The sequence below is a fragment of the Ostrinia nubilalis genome, chromosome 9, assembly GCF_963855985.1.
Source record: "Ostrinia nubilalis chromosome 9, ilOstNubi1.1, whole genome shotgun sequence".
Lineage (NCBI taxonomy): Eukaryota > Metazoa > Arthropoda > Insecta > Lepidoptera > Crambidae > Ostrinia > Ostrinia nubilalis.
The window spans coordinates 6,638,529-6,666,073 of NC_087096.1; the positions used below are offsets into that span (position 1 = coordinate 6,638,529).

A 27,545-nucleotide genomic window follows, 5' to 3' on the forward strand; every position below is an offset into this window, starting at 1 on the left:
CTCACCAGCTTGTATCTATAAATAATAGATAAAATCTAAGAGCTTCCTTAAACTGTATCGGTATCGGTACATAAGATGACGTCATTTTTTTTTCTTGTATTGGAAAAACATTGTTATGTAGGTTTGTACCTACTAATCAATGTATGATTAATGCTAATAATACTATTGATAGTCTTACAAAGTAAGGCTTCATCATAATTATTATTATTTATTTACTAAAAAAAAAAAAAAGGTCAGTTTTAACTTCATGTACTGTTTTACAATTGGTTTGTATAAATTATTTATGTATAACGTTAGAATTCTCATAAGAAGAGATGCGACATCATGAAATACATTGAATCATTTTTTATCTTGCTAAATCTTTTAGACAAGCAAAGTATCTTATTATGCGTTAAAGCGATAATAACTACGAGTATACTCGATAAATATAACACAATAATAATTACATTGTAATCAATGTAATAGAAAATTATTGACGCATCAAAAAAGAAATCGGGCCGCTTGTAATAACAACCGGACTAGTGGACTTTGGTCAGTCAAAGAACGAATCAACCACATAAAATAAACTATGTATTATGTAGGTACCTACCAGTACTACCACTACTTGTAACCTTTAGTTTAGATTAAGGACATTTTTTAATAATACCAAAAAATAATGCGATATTATTTTACGAATCGATAACGCTGCCACAAACTCATAATAATGAATGAGTCTTTCTTCCCTTTCTATGAAGTATAAATTGAGAATTAGTATTTTGTTATTTTTTCTTAACATGATTATAAAAATTCAATCATCACAGTCATAATACTGAAGCTGACTGAATCAAGGTGTCTGAATAAAGACACGGAGTAGGAGCTTGGCTTAATATTGTCTCAGAAAATGTTAGACGCTTTGGTTTCAGTACATGACATAAACCTATTTTTTGTTTCTTGAACTTTGTTTGACATTTAGTCATAATTCATATTTTATCGTCTGGCGTAGAGATTTCTACACGATTAACATGAATTAGAATGGCGAACATTTTTTTTTAGACGTTAATACGTTTTTTCACTAAAAAATAAATAAATAAAAAATAAAAAAATAGAATGCTGGGGCAACAGGTACATCAGTAGTACCATAATTATTGCCCATTTAAGCTTACCTTTCCTTGGCAGTGAGTTTTGTATTTGGCAGTCGTGGATCAAACAAAACGTACCAGACTCCGCTATACACTCCGCAAATAATAAATAAATATCCTTCCTTCGACATTTTACACTACGCTCCTAGTCCCAAACTGAGCAAAGCTATGGGTCTTAGACAACGGATATAAACATACTTAAATACCGTTTTATATACATAAGTACATATTATACTTACATAGTAACACCTAGACCCATCACAGAAATTAAAATGTATCAATTCAATTTCTGCCCGGCCGGGGATCGAACCCGGGACCTCTCGGCATAGTAGTCAGTTTCGAAACCACTACACCAAATGACTGACAAATAAATATTTTTACAATGCTCAATTACATCATTGTACCTACCTTACTCTATTTTCTTAGCATATTCTAAAGTCGGGTGCATCCTATAATAACATTAAATAACCACCGCTTAGCAATATCGTTAGTGAAATCATATAATTTATTGAAATATATAATTATTTATAGGTCAGGTTTCAAGAATCAAAAGATTGCTATTAAAAGGTGCTATTAAATAGAAACCAAACTTTTTTCTCGCAACAGTGTTACTTGGAATCCAAATTAATACTGTTTTGGAATACTGGTCAAACTGTATCCAAATAAATTAATAAGTTTTAATTAACCACATTATTTATTTATTTAATTAAAATGCAAGTGAGCTTATATTTTACAACAATCAGCTGTTAGCCTTGCAGTCACTGTGATCGATTCGGTGTTAACCACTATCGTCGTCAAGCTCAGTTCAGAGATGAAACTGGATAAATACATAATAGGAAAGGAGTGTCGACACGAGGGTGTTCGGCCCACACAGCACGCGACACGCGGCAGTATTGCCTGCGGTTTGCGCCGCTGTCAACGTTGACACAATTAGCCAGTGTGCTGGATAGACAGGATGCTCTGTCAACTGTCTTGGCAACTTTTTACAATCAGTAGTCGTACTTAACAGTTAATAGAAGTACAAATAAATGTATATAATAATACTCTATAATGAACAAAATCTTGTTGAGACCGTGATACTTGTTATTGTTATGAATAAGTGATGCAATACGATTATAATACAAAAATATTGCTTTATTATGTATTTAGTACATTGACATTTACTCTCTTAACCATTTAACATGGACATTGATCCATGCTCTAAACATCTACACGGTAAAATAAATCTCGGAGGCGAAAACAGGATAATTATATGATCAAACGAACTTACCAAGTGAAGTTCGATCTGAATTATCCTGTTTTCGCCGAAGAGATTTAAGGTCCCTCCCAACCCGAAGATTTCTATATCTTCTTCCCTGGAGGTAAACGTCAATGTCATCTCTTCTCTAAATATAATGAGACCGCTCGGACACCGAGCCCACAGCGTGGTAGGGGTGGGGTTGCCCGCTCTTTTGTTTTTTACTACTACTACGCTGAATATTGTGTACGGATTGGCTTGTCGTACAGGGGTACTACACGGTAAAATAAATCTCTTCGGCGAAAACAGGATAATTCAGATCGAACTTCACTTGGTAAGTTCGTTTGATCATATAATTTTAGATACTATCTCAGTCTGCCTACGAACTACATATGAGCAGACAGAGGTAAAAGTAAGGATCACTCACACGGCATATTGGAGGAAAGAATAAAGGTTAATTTCTTCCTTCAGCTTTTAATTTTTGTCACACTTATTCTTTAACAAATTCGCTCGTCAGTTTGCACACATTTCCCAACGGAAATAAAACGTATTTATTAATAAAAAGTCATTATTTTGAAGAGCACTCGTACGGCCCGTGTGCGGTGTGAGTGATCCTAAATAATCGTCATAACTTTGGAACGGGACGTGCAAGGAATTTCTGAATTTGTTAATAGTTTTAACATATTCTTAACAATTTTTCTATACTATAAAAAGAAGTGGAAAGGCTTTATTTTCTGAAATAAACATGTTGACGTTTTCTTAAAGCGTGCGGTATGAGTGCTCCTATTTATTGGCCATAACATTTTTATCTTAGGTTTAACAATTTTTTTAACTTCATCGCAATGTTTTAACATATTTTAAGTAAAACTTCCTCGATTTTTGTTAAGATTGAAGCAAGGATCACTCAATCCACATGCACATGGGGGGCGTCACCATCGTTCAACAAAGTTTCCAACAAGGAAAAAATCGGAACCAGCGATCCGGTATTGACGGTGGCGCCCCCTGTCAATGTCACGGGTGGGACAGTTCAGTGTATTGGGTCTATGAGTGATCCCCATTTCATTAACTTGATTAAATTATGCATAAATACACTATTGTACTTTATATCGCCATTTAGCTAACTCCCCATTTTGAGAAATCCCCAAAACTACTAAAGGATCGGAGGTACCCTTGGGGGGTATCGTGTGTCTGAAGTGTTAAACATTAAAAACCCACGATACCACAGGGGTATCGTCAGAAAGAAAAATCCCGTTTGTTCTGTCAACATAACATTCTGAGAAAAAAGAAATAAAATCAGTAGAAATGTATTTTTTTTTATTAGATGAAAATAACTTAAATTTGAGTTAGGGAGCAACAGCTTCGGTGGTCGTCGTGGTGCTTCCGGAGGCTGGTGCGGCGACTGGCAATATGCCATTGTCATTTGGATCCCACAGGTATGGAGCCCAATAACACAGAGAAAACCACAATATTGCACAACACCCCCAGACACTTAAAAATGAATATTTTATCTGCGAACAAAAAAAAACTTCTGAACATCTGTGCAGTTACCGGCATTATATTGCCGGTAATCTAAGTACTGGACTCCCATGTCATACTTTCTCGCAGTGACAGGATAGGCCAATAGGAGATCGCAGTGACAGGATAGGCCAATAGGAGATATTAAGGCCGGGTAGCAGAGAAAATGGCGAAAATGAGGTTTTCATTTTTCATTTTTGAGGTACTAAACAGTAAAATTAAAGGCTAAGATTTTTATTGGGCATAGTTGAGGATATTTTCTAGGGCTATTAACGGATGGAAACACGATTTGATGAAGTTGACTCGATAGAATAAATTCCCAAAGTTACCTCTATTCGTTTTCTAATTATGGTTTTATTTTTAAAATAAGCGATTTGAGATTCTAAATCTTTTACTAAACTAAAGTTCAGAAATAACTTGAGGGCTTTTAACGGATGGAATTTTTATATTGCGTCTTATTTAGTTACTATGTTAAAAAATGTGGAAAAAATCGTCCATGACGGCTTGGACAATCTCAATCAGTCGCGCGGTGGCGCTTACGGAGGACGGACGCGTGTCAGTTTTTTGGACGTGACAGTTCGCGATTTGTCAATATTTTTGACAATGATGACTTTGATGAGTCACAGTATAATAATATCAGTGTTACTGGAGAAAGCTAAATTATTTGATAATTAAGAATTATCAATTTTGTCTACCTATTGAAATTTAAATCGTTCGCATCCTTTTAAACGAAGACTCAACTCATGATACATAGTAAATTCCTTAAATATGAGACAAAACCAATGAGTTAAAATTACATATTAATAGTACCTACATACAATCGTCTTACACTTATTAGAAGAGCACACAGATACAAATAAATAATAAAAAATTAGGTCAGAGGGTCAAATATAGGGGCAGCTGCACGTCACTGAAAGACGATTCTGTTTACTCGGCATCTGGGCTGGAGAACATGAACCCTTGTTTACAGATGCAGATGTAAATGGAGTTATAACTGGACAAATTTTACATGAAATGTTTAACAGAAATCAGTTAAAAGACACATACATGGAATACCAATAAGGTTGCGGAGGGAAAGCTACCTATTATAAAATAGCGGCCGCCCGCGCTACCTATTATAAAATAGCGGCCGCCCGCGACTTCGTTCGCGTGGACCTCGTTTTACCCCCGTTAGATATCATGTTGATAGATGGCGTTTCACGGCTTCCCCCGAATGAATATTTACGAACGTCATACAGTAGTTTGTCCAGCGCTGTAGATTTTAACCAATGACGATAGGTAGAGTTCGCTTTTTAGACACGTCTTATTTATTTATTGAAATTTATTTGTCACATATCGTCATAAGTTAGCCTATATGTTAATCTGGGTTATAAACAATAATACTATAAAGTTTCAACAAAATCCGTACAGTAATTTTTGCGTGAAAGAGTAACAAACATCCAGACATCATGACATCCAGACATCCGAACTTTCGCCTTTATAATATTATAGTAGGATAGGATATTCACAATCCAAACTAATATTTACTATTTAGCATTTACTTACAGTAAATATATTAGTTTGGTTTTCACAATCGAACGGGTGCGAATCGACCCCTTTGAGAACTAGTAATCGCATACTACTAGTTCAAAAAAGAGTCGATTCGCACGCGATTTTAATACTTCTAATACATCCGGGCGAAACGCCTACTAAAAAAAATTATTATTGAAAGGGGACGTTTCGCATATTCGTGCGAAGGAAAATCGTGCGAAACTACTACTAACCCAATAGGGGGTAATAGGATGTGTTGGTAAAATATGATCAGTTAAAAAAATAACACCTTATATAAAAACCGAAAAATTCTTATTCTTATATTATTCTAATTATGTAAGAGCATAATTATTAAAGTCGAAGTCAAACATTCTTTATTTGTGTGGACCTATATTAACGAGAGATTACAAGGCGTCAAATATTTCAAGAAAAAAAATAAAAACTATTATAAAGCTAAATTTTGCTCTCATGGAGCCTTTACCTACTCTGACAAATCAAGACTTAAAGAAGAAACTAATAATAAAACTATTTAACTGTCCTGCAATGAAAAGCTTGATCGGGTACAACACCTCAAGTTATTTTAGAACTTGATTTCATTAAGGGACTCTGAATATCAAATCGCTTAGGTATCTAAAGTCAAACGATTCTGAAATGTCAAGTGGTATAAAGTTGGGACTAATAAATAACCCATTAAGATAGTAGCGCCCTCCTGTCAATGACATACCTGGAACGATAGAGTATTGGACAACTAATAAAAATGCTTAGTCCAAAATGACTGACGGATATCCTAGAGACCTGAAAGTTGGAAGGTGTGTTCTTTGTATGACGTAGGCATCCGATTTTCCGAAATGGGGTCAAGAAATGAAGGGGGTGAAATAAGGGGGCAAAGTTTGTATGGGACAGTGATTATTTGGTTCAATCTGCTTGAAATTTTGCTTAACAATTCCTTAATATTATAATTTACGACAAACGTGTAAAAGGGGTAGAAAGTTATTTTGGGAGTCTTACTGCTTTTGATTTAATTACTTTTTATTTTTACAAGTGTTTGAAAAATCCATGTCAGATTGCAATCAATGTCAAGTGAAATCTCAAATTGAAATGTCTCAATTTCAATGAGGAGGCTCTGCATTTATTCCTAGAATTCCCCTAACACCGTCAAATTACCCTTTCGAATTCAAGACAGTGCAGTTTCCCATCAAAATCTGCTTCGTAATGACTATAAACAAAGCTCAAAGTCAAACTCTAGCGACCTCTGCATAAATTCCCATGAGTGCTCAGAGCGGGTGCCTGCGGCAGGTAACCGCGTGTGATGCTCATAGTGATTTTCAATACAGAGCCCCGTATATACGTTATACATAAATTATGGAAAGAAAACACCCAGACCAATACAAAAAAATATGTATGCAATTTTAGTATGATATTTTTATTTATTAATAAACAAAAAGACTGAACAAAATTGATGCGTGTACTGATTAATGTAATTAACCACATGCAAAGTTTCGTGAATTGCAACAACTATAATTTATTATCCAAGCTCTAAATAATCGCTACTAAGAGTAACTGATCATAAAATGTTTTTCCAATCGCTCAAGCTCCCGAGGACCTAACGATAGGTCGGGTGACGTAATCTTGAAAATTCCGGAAGGTCGGGTGACGCCACGCCTCTTTGAACCGTGTTTACTTTGGCAGTTATATTTTATATTTATTCGATTCTAAAATATATTCCCAAAAATTCTGAAAGTTGTTTTAATTTGTATCACTTGGATATGATTTGTATTAGAAAGTGCTGTGAGTGTGACGCTTGAACGGAAGGAAGTCAACCTAACCTAACCAACTGGTATTTCTATACTGTGTAGCCGCGAGAGCTCTTTGGCGCGCTGTCTTCGGCGAAGTATTGCGCGCGCAGATTTTGACAGCGCGAAATACCTACTTTAGCAGAAATACCAAGCCTTAAGTGAAAAACTCATAAAAAGTAAGAAACTCTCTCCCGGCTTGTGCTACGGGCGGGGACTTCAATGTTCACCTACTAAGGACTGACTTTTCAATGAGGGTTTTCGCGATTGAAAAATCCGCCAGATGGCAATACGTAAACGGGAGGTCCAAAAAATGCTGCGTGATTGACATATCTATCCGTCAATGTCATGTCAAAAATAACCAATCATGCAGCATTTGGACACGGTAGTACTATCATACAGTATTGTAACTTCATAGGTATAAATGGACGAGACGCGAGCTTTCCTTCGAAATTCAAATCTCGGTATGCGCTCGACATGCAAAAGTCGGGGGTGTCGCGAATGTGCCACAGTAATAAACGGACGATGTGTTGTTTTTTAAACAGTAAGTAAGCGCTCTTTTTTTTATAAAAATAAATTACAAGTACCTACCTATTTATACAGGGTGTTAGGTAAATGGGTTTATAAGCCAACACTAGCCCATATTAACATTTTGTTATGCATATAAATGGTATGGTGAAGTCAGTGATGTGATAATTTATTTTTTTTTAATTTTCATACAAAATAAAATTTATAAAATCAGATTTGTATGAAAATTAAAATTATGAAATAGATGATATTGAATTTTTTGACTTCACCATACCATTTATATGCACATGTTGACATGGGCTAGTATCGGCCTCTAAACCCATTTACCTAACACCCTGTATAATAATCAATCATTTTGTACGCCTCAGTCGAGACGCATACATTTTATGGTCGTAAAGAAGAACGGTCACGCCCCATACAAAAAAACCCAGACCCGACAGAAACGAGACATACCTCAATTTTTTTTGTCGTGTCAATGAGTTAAATTATATATTTTTATATTCGAAGTCTATCTATAACACCAAAATATTATCCTTTGTTTTTGTTCAGGCGTTATACAAAAACTAATACAAAATGCCTATTTATCACCAAAATTGGTAAATGTATATACCTAAATGCATAGCTGGGCACCGTTAATCAAATATTTAACTTCGTTAATCGTTAATCCGTTACTAAAAAAAAAATTAATTTCGTTAAACGTTAAAACGTTAAATTTCAGAAGATTTAACGCAAGTTAACGTTAATCGTTAATGCGTTAACACGTGATAATAAAACGAAAAAAATAATTGTATGCAAGGTTCAAATAATTTCGAAAGCTTGTATCGCGAATGGAATTTATTCCTCTTTTATGTTTACTACAAGCTTTTGAAATTATTTGAACAACATAAGTACAATTTTTTTTTTCGTTTTAGTACAACTGCATTTCAGAATAAAAGCTTGGATTGTAAAAGTTTTTTTTTTTATTATAATTTTATTTTACACTCTTTAGTTGTATCTCAATCTCAGAGCCTTGGTACAATTACAATACAATTTAGCACCAAAGTGCTTGAAAAGACAAATCCAACGAACCCAAACTCGATAAGAACACAAACTCGATAAGTTTCCACCGTTTCGTTTAGGAATTCCTAAAGCCACCTCCTGACTCCATCATCAGGACCCTGGACATCATCTAGTACTAAAGTGCTCAAAAAGAATTTTTGGATTTTGTAATCTCTCGTTTCTACCCTGTATAATCCGGCTGTATCTCCAGGTCACCTAGATACATTCCATAGCAGCTGTAATAGACATTTAGGTACATACATTTACAAATATCATTGCCAATTTTGGTGATAAATAGGCATTTTGTATTAGTTTTTGTATAACGCCTGAACAAAAACATAGGGAAATATGTTGGTGTTATACATAGATTTCGAATATAAAAAAATATATAATTTAACTAATTAAGACATGACAAAAAATCTGAGGTATGTCTCGTTTCTATCGGGCCTGGGTCACAGATGACCGTTCTTCTTTATGATTTGTTACTAAATCTTGACACAAATATATTTTTTTAAATTAAATCTACTAATCACAAAACAACATGCATTTTTATCCTATTACATTCACAAAGTATTTTGTTTGTCAAAACAAAATACTTTATTTCCAATTATTTTTTAATTAAAATTGATGTAAAAAAGAATAGACTTTCTATTTTATTTTATCGATTTTTTTCCAAGAATATGAGGTGACATGCAACGTTTACCACTGTGCGGTGGGACTATGGTTAAAATAAATTACCCGTAGACCCACTGGCAAAAACTGTTCAGAACGGTGGGACAACGGGTAAAAAAAATTACCCGTGGACCCACCAGGGGGACATGTTGGGGGGACCACGGGTAAACGCCGCCAGTGATAAGGAATCATTATTTAATTTTCAGGTTATTTAGGGTAAATCATCTAAAAATTAACACTTAGATCAAATTATACACCAATTTTGTGGTAAGAAAAATGCATACAACAAAATAGTGTAAGCCTAGGCGCAGACCATCGATTTTTCGTCGGCCGATAGTTTAGTCGGGCTGTTGATCAGTATAGGTATGTATGGAAGTGCGCACATTACGCAGATTCGATTTGGCCGATTCTTCATACAAATTAAAATCGGGCCCAACTATCGGCCAACTAAAAATTGATGGTCTGCGCCTAGTCTAAATGATGACGCGCACGAAATGGACGGCGGCGGAGCGGGGCGATCGCAATTTATACTACATCTCATCGTCGCCGCTCCACCGTCGGATCGCTCCGCCATCGCTTGGCCGTCGCCAGTTTCGTGCATGCAGACTAAGTATTATACAACATGAACGAACAATAGATACAAATAACTCACCATTTTTAAAACTGGTACTTTTCCTGTATAGTGACAAAAATACGCAGGTGTATACAGAAAAGGCAACATAAACCCTAGTGATGAGCCCACTCCTACACCCAATGCCGCTAAATACAGTTTGCCCTGCCATGGGACTGGTGCTGGACTCACGCTCTGAAAGAATTATACTAAAATTACTGACACCCATTTAGATTCTGGGGTTTTTTTAGACCATTGAATTATGACTAACATTATAATAATTATGATTAACTACAGCAGGTTTAAATTATGTACATACCATATTAATTACAAATGGTAAAATGCACACAAGAGCAGCGCATCCAGTCATAAAGTTTGCCAATATACAAGTAATAAGGCAAACTAAAAACAGTCCCACACACCAGCTTGGTGACGTAAAATCTTTGCCAAAGTTTTCTGCCAAAATTTTACCAAGGCCGCTGTCCCTGGCCGACTTATTTATGGCTATAGCCGCTCCTGAAAGAATGGTACCTACTTAAATAACTTAACTAGACTAAAATAAGAACTAAACCTATTCTTTAAGTTTCATTTACGGAACACCCAATAATGAAATAGTCATGTTTAAAATTTTATTAAAAACAATCAACGTTAACTGCGCACCTGGCAGCCGTGATACGATCTGATACGGACAAGGCAAACGCGGGGAAGTGTGTGGGTAAGGCCCAGAACAGACGGTGAAACGCAACTGCAACGAAACTGCAACTGCTAGTTACTTTTGAGTTGCATCTAAGTTTCTGCCATAGCGTCCGTTGAGAGACCACACATGACGCGACTAGTTGCAGTTTCGTTGCAGTTGGTTTCAGTTTCACCGTCTGTTCTGGGCCTTAGTGGATGACGTATTCCAGCGAGGTGCGCAGTTAACTCCATCGAGTTGTAAATATTGACCAAAACCACAGAACGCATCCAGTGTAGCAAATCCTTCAAAATTATGTACTATGTATCCGAGTTTTATTAGAACTTACCGCATATGAAAAAGTATCCATAGTTAATGTTCTTGTCAACAAATCTCCACCAAAGAATCGCAGATTCAGGTTTCAGATCTTTCAATTCGCTTTTTTCTAAAAAATACAAAATTGATCGTAATAAGTTACACAAATATTACTGTGGTACTTGAGACAATATCTCAGTCATAATTATTTATAATATCAGATGAGTATGCTTTTACTTAGATTTCAATTTACTTACTATCCACACTAACGAACTGCCAAAAATTAAAGCTTTTCGGCAAAATGTGCAAGGCCACAACAAATATAGCAGCTACACATGCATCTTTGACACTGAAATTAAGAAGAAAACAATGAACAAAAACGAATCCGATCGGAGAGATGTGCAAATAACGAAATGAACATATTTTACGAAATATCCGTCTTGGTGGAAAACTACACAAATCGGAAAGTATACAGATTATACGGAAAATACGTTTCCCAATAAGGCTACATAATGGACTATCAAAATTAGGTAGAACTAAATCATCAAATTTCCAGAATTTTAAATAAAAAAACTTACAAAGGTACTTTTTCAGCACCAGCTTGCAGATTGTATTGAGCCCATCCTGGATCTTGGTATTTATTCCATCGCACGAAAAGGATTAACAATGAGAATAGAGAGAAGAACACGGTCAGCTGCAAGCAATATTTTGATAGAAATAAATGGCCAAGTGTGTGCAAAGCCATGCAATAGGGTATTTGCCACCACCAATCAAGGAGGGTTTTCGCGAATGAAAAATCCGCCAAATGGCAATACGTAGACGCGAGGTCCAAAATCCAAATGCTGCACGATTGGTTAATTTTGACATGACATTGACAGATAATATGTCAAAATCCACCAATCATGCAGCAGTCAGACCCCACATCCACGTCCCGCCATCTAGCGGATCTTTCATTCGCGAAAACCCTCATTATAAAAAATTATCGAAAACCCTCATTTTAAAACTGTCAAAACGAGACTCTCCCATAGATTTTGTATGGCAATACTTACTAGCCACGGACGTCACAATTTGTTCAACTCGATTAAACTACCTTTTTCAATTAGAATGCAATCAAAAATGTTAAGTAATTACAGGTAATTTAAAATTAATTAAGTTTTAAAGACCAGAATGAAGTGCCTTTTTAAAAAGTTGTGCTTTAGAATTATTGGGGAGTGGTGGCAAATACCCATTTGATGGACGATAGCATGTCAAGCTAAACACTATTTTATTTTACATTGTAATAGGGGCGATATTGCAACAACAAGTATGGTCTGATGTGCTGTCGTCTGTACGACTTAGGCTTCTTATACACGAGCGGCTCATAGCCGATGGCAGTGGCAACGGCAGCTGTCGCCATTTTTTTACGGCAGCTGTCGACTCGTCGACGGCAGCCGTCGTCACGCCGACAACTGCCGCCGACAGGAGGCGTTAGCTGCAGTTGTAGCTTGTCGCACCCTGTACAAAGAGACAGCTACAACTTTTTTGATTATTTTTTTTTGCTGTCGTTGACGTGGCGACGGCTGCCGTTGCCACTGCCGTCGGCTATGAGCCGCTCGTCTATAAAAACACTTACCTTTTCATGTAAAGTCACCCTTTTTGGAACACTATCCTTCAGCTTCATTATATTTGTGCGTACTTCATTCATAGTTCCAGCAGACATGGGTTTTCGGACAAAACTAAAAAGGGAAAGAATATTATTACAATCATTATTTTGATTCCTTTATTTTATGTGCAAGCAAAGGGCGTATGGCCTAGACAAAGTAAAATTTGTGACAGTTAATTCAAAATCTCTTTACTGAGCAAAGTAAGTACTGCAAAAAACACCGAAGTGAATTTAGAATTACAATTTGTTCTTTTGCTGATGAACCACACCCTTCATGAGATCAAAAGGCCGAGGGCCAACATTCAAAACTTTGTTTTTATCATCATCATTTAAGCCACAGAATGTCCACTGCTGAACATAGGCTTCCCCCATTGATTTCTAGCCTAATCGATTGGCAGGGGCCTACACCCAGCGCCTTCTGCTACCTTTAGAGGTCGTCTGTCCACCTTGTGGGTGGATGTCACACGCTGCGCCTTTCGTTGATGTTGAACTTACATGTTGACGAGTAACATGTGATAGCAGACGTTGAACATAAACATTACAACAGAAACAGGGAATGCGTAGGCAGAGTACTGCAAATAGTTGAAAACGTCCGGGTACTCCTTTCCAGCTTCAGGTGAAGCACTAGAAAAGAAATTGGGGATATTATTATTCTTTAATTGGGATGATGACTGGGTATTAAAATATTAGACACGTATTTTTTCATTTTTTTCATAATCGACTAATTACAGTATATAGAAAAAATCTACATAGGCGTGAGTTACGGAACACGCCGTTTCAAATTGCTGTAGCACTGTTATTATTTAATTATGAAAGAACATAAAAAATACGAATCTAATATTTTCTAAAGCCTATTTAGGCAAAAACACCTCTAGTTTTTGGGTTTTTTTTAAAAAATACCTTCGTCTTTCATAGTCTTGAAATTAATATAATTTTTTATGATGTTATTAAGTTTGAAACTACTTACTCGCACCACACAGCTTTGAATACAAGTGTTGCGTACGCTGAATGTAAGATTGCAATACTTCCTAAAACAAAAAAGCAAAGTTGAAAATCACTTTAAAAACTGAATTTGTCTTTATTCCAAATAACCAAAGTTCAACATAATTTACAATTGTCTACGGTATAAATATAATGGCTTTTAATTAAAAGGAAATAACGTATTAAATAGTTTGTACCCACCAATCGATGACGAAGTTTGAATGGCGTTGTTTATAATACACCGCATCTCGTCAAAGTTTGGTTCAGCACCAGATTTTCCGTATGACGACTGAAAAGCGATAAAAAGTAACCTTTTTGTATTTAACAAAAACAATAACTTTTTTTAAAGATATTTCAATCATCATCATCATCAAAATAGGTGTTTTGAGCAGAACGTCAGTCGTGCGTTTGCGAGGCCGCACGCTGTTGGTAATTGATTGTCATTTTTATTCCAACGCAGTTGTAATACAATTTTTAGTGTGCGGTCCTGCAAACGGAAGACAAACGTTCGTCTCTTGACGTCTAATTAGGGCGCCTTCAAATTAGACGCGTGAGGAAGCGCTGCAGTAGCAGCATTGTGGCGCGCTTGCTGCACCACCCATAGTTTTCATACAATTTTAGATGCGCAGTTGCAGCGCCACTACCATAGTGACAGTGTGATAATAACATACGGCTGTTGCGCTTCTAGATATTGTATGGAAACTAGTAGTGGCGCGGAAAGCGAGGCACAGTGGCGTCACTGCAGTGTTACCTTAAGCGTCTAATTTGAAGACGCACTTAAGAGCTATAAGGTTGCATTAAACGGGTAAGAGTAATAAATAGAAAAAAAAATACCTGCAAGTTCAGAAATATTGGTGTGATATATTGAGTCAACGTAGAAGAAACGATCAGGCGATTGGAGAACATCGAAAGGATATATGCCGCCATACTACACTTGAACACCAGTCTGTAGCAAAGAGATTGGAGTTTATCATTTAAACGGACACCCGTATTCACAAACATTACTATGAGGTCTCGCAGTGCGCGTGGACGCACAGGATCCCAAAAACCTATCATAGCATAGACGATACTTGAAAGGCGGAGTGACACACATGAACCAATCAAAGAGGTCTATTCAACGCTGTGCGTCCGAACTCCGAATTCGCATAACGTTGCTGCTTCACTTATGCAAGCATCGTTTGTGAATACTTTATACTTACTACCATTTTATAGTTAAGAAATTTATCATTAGCTCGTACCTTTTACCAGAAAACTGACAAGCGTCTCCGGAAGTCAAGAAACACAGAGCTATGCGGCGATCAAAACCCGAATTGTTCCATAGCAACACAAGCATTGAGGCCAGCATAAATAAAGCTACACCTTCCTGAAATACAAATTGGATTAAATAGGTTATTCCACCAATTCAGTTGACATACTTTTAAAACTGTCAAAACGAGACCATCCCATAGATTTTGTATGGCGATACTAGCCTGCAACGTCACATTTTTGTCAACTACTTTTTTCAATTACCATGCAACCAAAAATCTTAATTTACAGGTAATTTAAAGTTGAGAACAAGAGCGCTTACAACCCGGTCGAGTTAACTGCGCACCGGGCGGCCATGACGTCACATCGACACTGGTACGAACGTGGTGAACGCGAGATGTGCGGGTGAGTGCGAGGGAGAGTTGCATTCCAACGAGGCGCGCAGTAAACTCGACAGAGTTGATGCCTCTAGTTTCGCTACAGAGATGTGCTACGTTCTTCTTCTTATTCGTTACGCTCTTGACAGAGCGGTCGTGGTCACGTTGAGGCGTTGTTCACATCGGTTGTAGAGGTGGATACAACTCTCCGCACGATCTCCCGCCATCTCTGTCTATTGGCACACTGTCTAGTGCAGTCACATACGCCGTCTCCCACTGCCGATTTCACTTGGTCGGTCCAGCGCATTGGTGACCTGCCACGCGATCGGGTTCCTTCGACTTTTCCTTAGACGACCAGTCGTTCTATGCAGTTGTCATCCCGCCTTGAGACTTGTCCGAAGTATAAGTGCTTCGTTACTCACATTGAAATAGCATTTGGCCGTATCCATGGTAGACATCACTCCGCACATGGGCAGTATGAAGATGGGGATCATAGCGGTGCACGGCACGGCTATCGGCTGTATCAAGAAGAACCAGAACATCCACATCCACATGCATTGCACCGTGATATTGTGCTGGAAAAATCAAAGAACCCTTATACTAGGCACAAAAATAAGGGTGACTATGTTTTTTTCATGAGTAAATTTTAAAAATTAAGGTTAGTCATCAATATTGCTCTGTATGTGTATTGATCTGTAGCACTAAAGTATTAACTCTTTTCTACATTAATAGACGTGGGATCAAAAGGACCATTATAAGCATGTATTTTTATGTGATGCTAACATCTAATAAAATCAAAGACAAAAACTTACCACATCCTTCTTTGGTTGCCATGACAACACTGCAATTGGCACTATTACACCTAGTATTCCTCTAAAGTTGTTCACGACGATATTACGGAGCCTGGGAACTGGTCCTTTAATCGCCTCACGTTGGTCGCGACCCAAGCTGTAGTGTATTGCATCATTTAATTAAAATAAGACTCAGTGTGCACTCATCATCATCAACTTAATTAAGCGCCACTGTCCACGATAGCGCGGAGCGTACTAAAGTTCGATCGAGCCAACTGTGCACCTCGCTGGAATGCGTCAAGTCTTAGTGACAAATCGCTGAGTTGCATTCCTTCGCGCGTGAGCGCGTTTGATATAAACTCACACTCAGCCCTCAGAGTGTTGATGTGACGTCACAGCTGCCAGGTGCTCAGTTAACTCTACGCGTATCGGTCATTGTACGCTTGGTGTATGCGTTTAGAACTTACATAAAAACATAATTTTGTTTGTGGACAGTAGAACTTAATGAAATATTAACGGCATTCTTGCTCTATGTAACTTAACTACTTTGCGATTTACACAGTCTTAGAAATTATGATTCAGACAATGTTGGACATTATTATATCACCTAAATCATTCTCACAGCAGAAATTGAGCGCTAGATTCAATTCAAGAAAGACTAGGTACACAGTACAATTTTAATAAGTTAAAAATAGGTATAGCAAGTGCTATGGTGGTAAATACGGTGCAAATGTTTCGTAGAGAACGTGAAAATTACTCTGATCCTAATAACTAAAGTTGTACAGAACAAGTGTGACATCGTCAAGAAACTGGAGGATGTAAGATTATTTATTACCGCGTAGCATTTACGTAAAAAAGTAGAAATATTTAGTATCCCGAAGGTACATGATATAAATACAGGCAATACTTACAGTTTTGACCACCACCTGAAAGTACAGATGAAATAATTTTGAATAAAAATTAAAAACAACAATGAACAAAATTAAAACGACGTGGCGAGTTGTCAGTTTTAAAACATTGTTTTATACGAAAAACATTAATACAGTATTTCAATTTTATTTTTAAAATCATCATAAATATTACACAAATACTTACTTTCCCATGTTGTAGTTGTAGTATTCTTATAAATTCTTATAATTATACTATTACTAAAAGGGACACATTACCCGCGAACTTATCAGAACGAAAATTATTTTCAACAGAATCGAAATGTCAGGTCAAAATTGGTTATCAATTTCAAATTAGGAACTAGAATAGAATTATGTTTTTTTAATTATGTAGTGCAGAGGTTTTTCTATGATATAGCAATAACGAGGTTTCATCAGATTTTATTTATCGTAGTTAAAACAGCTAGATTGCACCATCTTACTTTAACTTTGACAAACGTCAAAAATCTGTTAAACTCCATACAAAATGCACCGGTTATCATTATAGTCACGGTTAAAGTAAGGTGGTGCAACTCAGCCTAATTTAGTTAACCAATGCATTGGTATTGTGTTAATAAATAAAAATAAACAATTTAGACAAATGGCAGTGTTTATTTAAGGGAATGTAACAATTAAAAAATTCATAACACAAATTCACGTAATGTCCTGTACGTAAATTCGAAAGACACTTCTTAACCGTTACCTACCTACGTACAATAATTATTTATTCGTCGTTACATGTCTAGGTGTGAATAGTACGTGAAACAGCATGATCACTTTTATCACTTGTCGATATGCTTTATAAACGTTTGGGTAGACCCTTGGTCGTGGATCAGACGGGCGTAGTACGGCGGTAGGGATCGGTGCCCACGGCACGGTCGTGACGTGGAGGATTCTGCTGCTCATCATTCTTTGGAGGTGCCCTAACACCTGCTCCAAATGTCACCAACTCTTCTTCTCTAGACGGTGGTGGTTCCACAGCTGACGTATCCAGGAATCGTCCGCTGGCCACTGATGCCTGTGACTGGAAAATTGAAGCGCTTCGTAATCCGCTTAGCGTATTCGCGCTTTGAGGTACTTCTTTGAACTCCTCAAAATAGTTGTCGCAGGCGGTTGGCCTCGGCGCCGCAGGAAAACCGTATAGCGTCGAAGACGACAAGTCTTTCAAAGATGCTGAACTTAAATTAATTCTCCTGTTTTTGTGTATTGAGCAGTGTGGCATATCGTCGCCATCGAAGACAAACCGCCTTCTCTCGCGGGGCGTAGCAGCCGATGAGCCGGTGGGTGGATACGTGTCCCTCTTCATCATTCGTCTTTCTAATAAGGTGGAGTCTTGTTCTCTGTACTCGGTGAAAGCGTATTCACGGTCCCAAGCTCGACAGTCGGCTTTGGCTTTTTCAGAAAGCTCAGTTATCCAGTCTTTTTGGTACCACTGAAGAAAGAGGAAGATAGCAGATGTGCCTGCCAACTCAGCCGCTATGAAGCCGCCAATGTATAGTCCAAAGGAATATCCGTAACTGTAAGACATCCGAGGCATATCGTAGACGGTCATGTAGCGTAGTTTGTGGCCCAGTTGAGACTTAAATACAGATATGTACATGACAATTCCAGTCAGCATTATGAGACCTGGAAGTAAGGAAAAAGAATATGTTAATTTTAGGTAAGTATCTTTAGTTTCATCGGAATATATTATACTGTAAATTTTCATCATAATAATTCGTTCAAGTAGTTTTTGTGCAAGTGAGTAACAAATATATATACGACCTTACACATACTTTCATGCGACTTTTTTTGTATCCTTAATGGCTGTATCGTTTGTTCTTGTTAAACTTTGAACCCATTCTTAATACAAGCATTTAGTTTAGCACGAGAAACTAACGGGGCTACATATACGAGTACGTAAAGCTTCAACCATACCAAGGCGTGCAGATCGCCATCGCCGGCGCGATCATAGGCCAATGACAGGTAGCGCAACCCATGACAGTCCGCGCGACCTGTCATTGGCCTATGATTGCACCGTGATCGCGCCAGCGATGACGATCTGCACACATTGGTGTGGTTGAAGATTAATTTGTGCAATTATAATACATAATATTATTAGTAGACCCACCAGATATAATAAAGAGTACTCCAGCGATGAAGGTGCACAGTCTCCGGCCCTTGACGCAGTGGCCCAGCACGCAACACAGCGCGCCCACTGCCTGAGTGAACACTGCCAGAAGAAGAGGCGCGGCTGACCTCGTCACCACATCTGGAATTCATAGAAGATGCAGTTTTTATCAAGAGCAGCAAAATGTATCATTGTTATACTTCAAGGCTTATACTTATGGTTAGCTAGATTTTAAGTATGTGGATCTGCTGATTTATTAAATACAAAGATTTCTGAACCTTTTGGGAACTGTTGTGTGAATATAAAACACTAGACTTCTGATAAATTTTTCAAGGTTCATGTTTTTGAAGAGTATAGTGATTTTACAGTTCAACAGCTTTTAACAGAAATACCATTATTATAAACGCAAAATACCTACACTCAACATCAAATAAACCGCAAATTCCGCGACGCGAACTTTAAAGATTTTCTTCTGACACAATTATGGTACCCCAACAATATTGGTGTTATTTGAAAGCCCAATAAATATCCTTAAAGAAAAATACATTTAATTTCTAAATAAATGAACATATACCATAAATGTGACTAGAAAATAGATCTCACTTTGGGCTCACCTCTGGGATCAATTAGACCAATTTTTATGGTTATAAAACTAAATAAAGATCTCACGTGTCCTCTTTAACAGATGAATAGCGATTAATCCTAACTTAACAGTTTTATAGTCATAAAAAATGGCTATAGCGTAACTACCTATTTTTTGAAGAAGTGACTCTGGATCCTTGTAAAGACACATTTTTGGGGTAAAAACCTTTCCTATAATGAAATGAAGTTTACAACTAGGCTTTCAAATGGTACCAACGTTGGTGGGAAGTGGGGATGCATACGTTTGATAAGTGCTTGTCGCGGGAGGTGCGATTTATTTGATGCCGAGCGTAGTTCAAGAAGAGTTTCCAGGTAATTTTCTAAGAAAATGAAGAAAAAAAATACTTACAAGGTATAGCGTTCGTGGAATCACTTGGATCTGGTGAGTATTGTGATAATGGAAAATATGGAATATCTAAACACCGATACACCGTACTGCCAGCTGGAAAGAGAAGAAAAGTAAAATGTTATAATCATATTTCTTAAAAATTTAATAATTTGTGACTTTTTATAAAGAGTATTTTATAACCACTAAATAGGCATACACCATGATTGGGAATATATTTTGGGAGTTAGGCGTAGAAAAGCTCTTGGTCCTTTCTTTACCACTATCATTCTACATTGACTTCACGTCTGATGGTAAATTTTGGCACTTGCACTCCGAGCAAGTCCTGTCCAGACTTGCTCGGAGTCCGCAAATGGAATGGAACAGGCCGCGAAGTATTGGCAAATTGCTAATGACTCTGACAAGAAATCAAATCCTGCAGTGGTCAAGCGTGCCGACAAAGAATAAGCAAAGGCAGCTGAACAAGACATAAAACCGGCTTTTAATGAAGGAACTGGAGTAGTCAATAGCGGAGAGATAGCGGCGGATGAAACAAAGTCCGCAAATGGAATGGAACTGGCCGCGAAGTATTGCCAAATTGCCAAGTCTGACTTCAAATCCTCTAGTGGTCAATCGTGCCGACAAAGAGTAAGCAAAGGCATAAAACCGGCTTTAATGAAGGAAATGGAGTAGTCACAAGCGGATGGACAGCAGCGGACGCATCGGAGTCCGCAAATGGGATGGAAGTGGGCCGCGGAGTCGGAGCACAATGCATTTCCCGCGGGGCGGATGCGGCGACGCATTGTAGCGGCCGTCGCGCGGAAGTTTCTATTGTGCCGGCCCGCTTTATGCCGCGATCGGGGATTTTTGTAACAGTTTTTAAAAGTACGTTTACGGCGCTCAGTTTTGGAACTGGAAGTTGGGATTTGCTTTGGTAATAAGGCTATTTGCAATTTGACTGTACTTTCTGGCATGCATTATAATGTGAAGTAGGTACCAAAAGTTACTTTTTATCCACCATTATTCGCTTTTTATTTTTACTCTCTCACAAAGGCTATTGCAATTTAGCAATCGGAATTTATGAGCTAAACAAAACCTTAGTAATTCAAATGCAAAAGCGAATCCAATAATCCCACCGGGTACGAAAAATCCAAATTAAAATGAACTATTTCAAGTTACATCACTTTATTAGTGTCCTGAGAGTCGAATCCGGGATAACTTGGTTTAATCTAACAGGAGTCCAACTACAAATTCTCTTTTTTTTTAACTATTGTTAAAGCAACCGATAAGTCTTGAAACTTACGATCAGTATGGCATATCCTCCACAGCCCCGACACTGTGTGCTTGGCAACCAGTCCGTGCCGGCCCGTGCCATTGTAGCTGGGATTCAGCATGTTCTCTTCCGTGTGGAGCCAGTTGTTGGTGGAGACAGCCACCAGCACTGCCACCACGGCTGTGCCAGCCGACAAGGGGGTGAGCAGCCAGAGACACGCTACTGAGGAGTCGATCTGCGCGACCACAGTCGGTGATGGGGGCGTTGGCCTGAAATCGAGATAAGGTTATGGTGAATAAAGTGAAATAGTAAAAAGGGTCAGCAACTGTTTAACAACTTCACTCTGTTATGTTGGTCCTATTAAATATTTAATACACCAAAAAGAAAAAGTACACTAGCCTTTATTATGCATGTCTCGTAATCTTATTGCCCTAACAACGCTATGATTAGTCTGCACACAATTTTTAAAATACACGTTCAAAATAATCTATACATGTCTCATAATCTTATTTCCCTACCAGTGCTACTGTGCTACGATTAGTCGATAGACAATTTTTAAAATACAAGTTCTAAAATCTGTGGTAAGATTATGAAAACTAACATGTCGCGGTAACGCTGGAATATTCAACATGGAAAATGAGAAGAGCTGAGCGGTATTCCACCGAGAATTCGTTACAGGGTCTATCAAAAAATGCAAATAAAACCGAACCTAACTATCTGGCTGGCGGTCAAAAACTGCTTATCGAGCGCGGGTACAAAATTTGCATAAAAATTGTTTAGCAGCTCAATTTTTACGACCGTAAATCACAGCTCTACGTGAACATAATATATCGGGGCGCTGCGCTGGTAATATAAATGCGGTATCTGAATATTGAGACTATTCCGCTTATCCGAACATTCTAGAGATAGCTGAACATCTGACAAATGGGGAAAAGAATATCTAGAATAATTGCTTATGGAACAAGGCAACTAGTTGGTAATAAAGTAATAGAAATCTGCAAACTAGGAATTGGAATCACGTAAATTGTTCTCACAACTCGGCGAAACCCGCCAAGTTTCAACTTTATTTGACTGAATTCGCATTTTTATTCAAAAGTGTAACTTTTTCGTCGCAGGTAGATACTTCTTTTCGTTAAGCGTTAGTCTTTTGAATATTTTCCAGCTCTGATTTGCACCACTGGGAAATGTTTCGAAAATTTTAAAAGATCCACCATCATGAAGTTTTTGAATGTCTCTTTTGTTTTTTAGGTTATTGTTTAAAATGAGCAAGTTTTGTAGATATTTTTTATGTTTCTCAAAAACATCGTGATTTCGGCCTTCAGACTGTTAAAATAAAATTACCCTCCATAGTATTTTTACTCAATTAGTCTCTCTCTCTTAAAATGATACAATGCCACACGGAAAATGGCACATGAATTACCAAAAAGAAGTAATTTTTATACTATGTAACGAGGCCTTGGTTTACTTATGGCTCTAATCAATCGAAGGGCAAGTTAACTGGTTGCCATTTTGAATTTAGACAATAAAATTCTTATCTTATTCTGGTTATTGGGGCGGTGGCGGACTGACTGACTCAAGATCCGAGGAATGTTGGAACCACTTCGCCAGTAGACTATTACAAACATTTGGAACTTTGTATTGCACATTACTAATATTCTTCTAGAACAAAGGTTGTTTAAAATTAGTTTACCTGGGCGGGCGGCGGCTGGCGATGGCGCCACTGAGCGTCGGCGCGGGCTGCGCGCGCGCTCCACGTGGCAACGATGCGTGGACGCACTGCGCACCCCCGCCCCACATACCTTCCCTCCGCTTCACTGCAATACAAATAAACTCAAATAAACTTTATGTTTACATTTCATTATTGAAAGAAATAAACATTTATTACGATACACATCACATACTTGTGATGTGTATCGTAATAAATGTTTATTTTCTTATACATTCTTATACTTCTTATACTACTTATCGGTTCCCAACAGATCATCTGTATCAGCAAGCTAGGGTTCTCCCAGTCCGTAAATTATACATACTATTAACCTTATGTAGATTCCACAACAAAATAGTCCCACATACAACATTAGACAAAAAGAGAGTCCCTAGGTTCACTATTCCCATAACACACTCAGGACTCATGAAACGGCATTTTTCACACATGGCCCCTAGACTGTACAACAAAATACTTGCAACAAGTAAAGACATCACACAACTTGTTTCGGTAACGTTTAAAAAACTTATTATAAAATGGATGGAACAATATACGTACGACACTTTAGAAAAGTTAATCCAGACAATTACTAGTTTCTCTTAGCACACTTATTCACTTACACACAAAATCACACTCACACTATCACACACACATTTTTGTTTTGTTTTTCTATTTAAATTATTTTTTAAATTAAAAGATAAAATTTAATCTAAACACTAAATTTTAGTCTTATATTTTTTTTTTTAGGAGGAGCCTGACTCTCGTTACACAGGTTAACCTTATACGAGAGCGGCACATATCTTGTAATTGTAAAGTGTTTATTTAATAAAAGTATTTTCATTTTCATTTCATTTTCACTTAAGGACAAAAAGGTAAAATGGAAAAACAGACAGAAATAGCACCATTACAAGGAGAGAAAATGTGCCACCCTGTCGTCGCAGCGATGCTCATCGCAATGGGGTCTACTCAGCTATTTGCCGTGGCCCACGGTAAAGAAGGCCACGACCCTGGTTTTCAGTGTTTCAGTTTCAGTATTGGGATTTTGCAATTAGACTACCCGCATTCTACAGACTGTTCGGACCATAGCTAGCATTTTGTATGAGGAATCAGCCGATACCAAATTGGTGTAATGTGCGTTCTTCCATGCCATATAACAAGAACTCATGCTTTTCTACTTGAAAATTAATTAATTGAGAAATAGACTATATTTTTGACTTTGTGTTTAAGTACTAGTTTGTTACACTTGTGAAATATCTTCAACATTTCTTATCAAAAGTAAAATATCTACTTAGTACACTATTAAAAACAGCGAACAAGATCCAAAGTCAAATTACAATAATTAAAACACATAAAATTTGCAAAAAGACCAGGGTTATTTAAACCCACACAATGAAAGGAAGGAAAGCACACAATTTTGTTTTGTAAATAATAAAAAGCCAATAAACAGCACCCTTTATTGACCCTCAACAATATTTTCGCATCTTTTAAAACTCATCCAATTATTAGAAGTGAAACTCTTTATTTATATTTAATCCCCCAAACAGTCCCTCTATCCTAAACAAATAACGGTTTCTAGTAACAAATCCTGATTAACAAATTTGATGCGGACCGTTCATTAAACCGGTTTAATTTGGGCTGTAATAATCTAAATCGAACTTTAGGTATCGCACTAAAACTCAATAGATCAATTTAATTGGGTTCTACCGTAATGTGATTAAGGAGTAAGTGCCCTCATCAAGGACGCCCTACGGCCCTCACATTTTTCGGTGGAAGGTATGTAGGTCAAATAAGGCCTATGTTCTAGCCCATAAAATATAGTGGGAGAAATGATTATAAAATATCTCGAACTAATTAAGGAAAGCAATTAGTGTTCTGGAATTTTCCGTTCTTTACATAATCAAATGACTTAGGCTGGGTTGCACGATCTTACTTTAACCGTAACTACAACATTATCCGGTGCTTTTTGTATGAAGTTTGACAGATGTTTGACGTTTATTAAAATTAAAATAAGATGGTGCAACTCAGCCTTAACATATTAAAGTTAACCCTTTTAGTAAGTACACAGTTAAGTACTTGCCTAAAAGTAAATGTATTGAAAAACACACTAATATTTTTTTAATGAAGTTAGAGTTTAAGAAGTGTAGTTCCAAGTACTTACGAGTATTTCAAAGTAAGATATTATCACTATTCGTGATAAGTTGAAGACAAAGAGACAAAAGACTGGTTAAGTTTAAGTATTAGTGAATTTTCATCAAGTCAGATCAGCATATTATAAGCAATGAACCATGTAACTATAATTTTTCGTTGAGAAATTATGCTTGAGGTGCATAGTTAAAAAGTTCAACTATTTCTAATAGTCCTTGCGCTGTTTAATCACTAATTTAATTGCTTCGCATAACTGGATCAGGAGTATTCTCCCCACTCCATTGTAGGAGTACACGTGATAGTATGCAATCTACTGCATGCATAATTTGCGAACAAAATACCTCGGAGATAAGCACACAATGCACTCGTAGTGCCGTTTGTTATACGATTGTAGTATCGAGTAAATACGGTTTCGATAATGATATTGAACCGAAAATTATCGCTCAGTATCTGACATCAATCGACTGTGATTTAATGATGTTTACAATCATGTTCTGGTATTCGTATTCAACATTCTAGTTAAAGTCAGTCTATACTCGTCCAAGAAGAACTACAGAGTTACAAGGTTATTGACTTATGCCCGTTTTCACCATCAATCCCTAATTTTTAAGTGACGTGCATTAGACCCGTTTCGTTCCGTTTAGAAAAGCCCGTTTTTAAATAAAACTCATCTTAGGTACGTACGAGTATAGTGCAAGGAATACTGTAATAATCAGAAAAACTAATTTATTTTATACTACACAGAGTATTCTCAGTAACAGTAGTAACTTAGATCAAATCACGGTGAGGTTATAAATTCAGAGTTTCGCCAGGCGGCAGATCCCCGGGGCGGCGTGTGCCATTTATTTACCCACATAGCAATGAACGAACGTCGTTACTACGCTAACACCTCTATATTTATTCCTTTACGTCTTGCGAATAAGTTAATTACATAATATTGACTTTCAATTGTGTTATTTCCTTGTATATTAAGTTATCAATCGATGATGATAAGAAATGTAGAGATATTAAAAAGAAAGAAATAAAAAAGAGATACGAAAATTATTACTGTAATACTTACTAGATTTTGCCTGGGGCGCGGATTTTTATAAATGGGTGTAGCCTAATAAGATTTCATCAAAATAAGTCAAGATTTCAGTGAAAGAGTAACAAAATACATTTAAATAAGCAAAATCGGAACTCGTGGATAAAAAAAGCCTCAGTCATCGATTGGAATCGCCATGAGATGCAAAAAAAACTTTGAAAAGCTAAAACTAGAAGGAAACTTTTTGATGGAAAAGTCCTGTCATGGAAAACTTTCAAACCTAATTTAAGGCTTCTGGCTTTGAGAGTACCTACTTAACCCTTGTTTGGCAAGTGGTAATAGTAAGTACTAAATGAAGAACATACTCGTATAATCCGCTAAATAAATATTTCATTGGCTTCGTAGCAAAACTACCAAAACAACTACAGGTAAGGTAAAAATGGTAGAATTACCTTCCCTTCTTAGGAATATTATTCTGATGTGGAATAGATAGATAAGATAATGAAAAAAAAAAACCTTATGGTTGTAACTCTTAAACCAAGTTTTAGAGTAGTTTTTTTTTCAGCTCTATCAAAATCAGTAGACTTTGTTAGTTATTACTTACATATTTTTGCTGTTATGTTTAAGATACAGTAACGAGTACAATCGATTGAATGAATAATAATTAATGACTTTACAATACGAGTTTATGTCCGCGTTCCGTTTTAAACAAACAAATGAATATCATTTACTATGAGCAAATTGAAACTAATGAATCTTTGATGCTTCCGAAACGATGTGCAAACAACATCTGTATCCACCACCACGCCCAATTAACAGTCGAACATCAACAGAAAAAACAAAAGCCGGCGCTTCAGCAATTATTGGCCAGCTGTTGTTTGGTAGCCATTTTGTTTTGTTGCTATTCCGCGGTGCAATTCGGCATTTTAATGTTATTTCGTTGCAAATTGAAAGGCCCGCGGCGCATCGCAATTGAAGACAAATACGAGGGCTGCACTAAAAGTATCGGGAATGGATTATTTCTACTGTTCCTATCATATTAAAATATTTTTAATTGCAAACTCCTTTGTTTTAAAAATCGAATACTATTTATTTATTTTAAAAAAGATTCTCGGTCTTATCACAAGGTCTTGTGAAACTTGTTTAGTCGTTGAGAAAATGGAATTGACTCGAGAAAATTCAAGAGCGATGATTTATTATGACTTTCGGAGTGGTTTAACACAAAAACAGTGTGTTGACCGGATGATTTCTGCATTTGGTAATGAAGCCCCATCCAAAACCATAATTTATCGCTGGTTTGCTGAATTTCAACGTGGACGTGTCAAGCTCA

At 37.1% G+C, this 27,545-nt stretch overlaps 2 protein-coding genes across 3 annotated transcripts in view; both read right to left on the reverse strand.

Annotated features, from left to right (window-relative positions):
* Positions 1 to 3,652: 3,652 nt before the first annotated feature.
* LOC135074958 (uncharacterized) lies at positions 3,653 to 17,285 on the reverse strand. The gene is made up of 16 exons (XM_063969324.1): positions 17,161 to 17,285; positions 16,977 to 16,991; positions 16,087 to 16,222; positions 15,697 to 15,849; positions 14,891 to 15,015; positions 14,487 to 14,598; positions 13,854 to 13,941; positions 13,639 to 13,699; positions 13,167 to 13,295; positions 12,642 to 12,744; positions 11,608 to 11,723; positions 11,287 to 11,378; positions 11,064 to 11,159; positions 10,361 to 10,557; positions 10,084 to 10,236; positions 3,653 to 3,863 (listed from the first exon to the last, which is right to left on the reverse strand). The coding sequence occupies exons 1-16, from the start codon at positions 17,166 to 17,168 to the stop codon at positions 3,699 to 3,701; spliced, it is 1,749 nt and encodes a 582-aa protein (XP_063825394.1). The 5' UTR covers positions 17,169 to 17,285; the 3' UTR covers positions 3,653 to 3,698.
* A 298-nt stretch (positions 17,286 to 17,583) lies between these two features.
* Positions 17,584 to 27,545, reverse strand: part of LOC135074513 (voltage-dependent calcium channel gamma-3 subunit) — a 123,567-nt gene continuing 113,605 nt past the window's right edge. For both annotated transcript variants that reach the window (XM_063968821.1, XM_063968823.1), the window contains 5 exons: positions 23,032 to 23,155; positions 21,372 to 21,610; positions 20,093 to 20,185; positions 19,102 to 19,242; positions 17,584 to 18,617 (listed from right to left, as the gene is read on the reverse strand). In XM_063968821.1, the coding sequence (XP_063824891.1) occupies positions 17,824 to 18,617; positions 19,102 to 19,242; positions 20,093 to 20,185; positions 21,372 to 21,610; positions 23,032 to 23,155 (1,391 nt within the window). In that variant the 3' untranslated portion in view covers positions 17,584 to 17,823. The remainder of the gene's footprint in view (positions 18,618 to 19,101; positions 19,243 to 20,092; positions 20,186 to 21,371; positions 21,611 to 23,031; positions 23,156 to 27,545) is intronic.

Bases quoted from the DNA above. Each gene is read 5' to 3' on its own strand.
- LOC135074958 (XM_063969324.1), bottom strand. The intron at 11,160-11,286 runs GTAAGTAAATTG...TGTATTTTTTAG, and splicing joins GCAGTTCGTTAGTGTGGATA to AAAAAAGCGAATTGAAAGAT. The intron at 10,558-11,063 runs GTAAGTTCTAAT...CCATTCTTTCAG, and splicing joins TGGATACTTTTTCATATGCG to GAGCGGCTATAGCCATAAAT.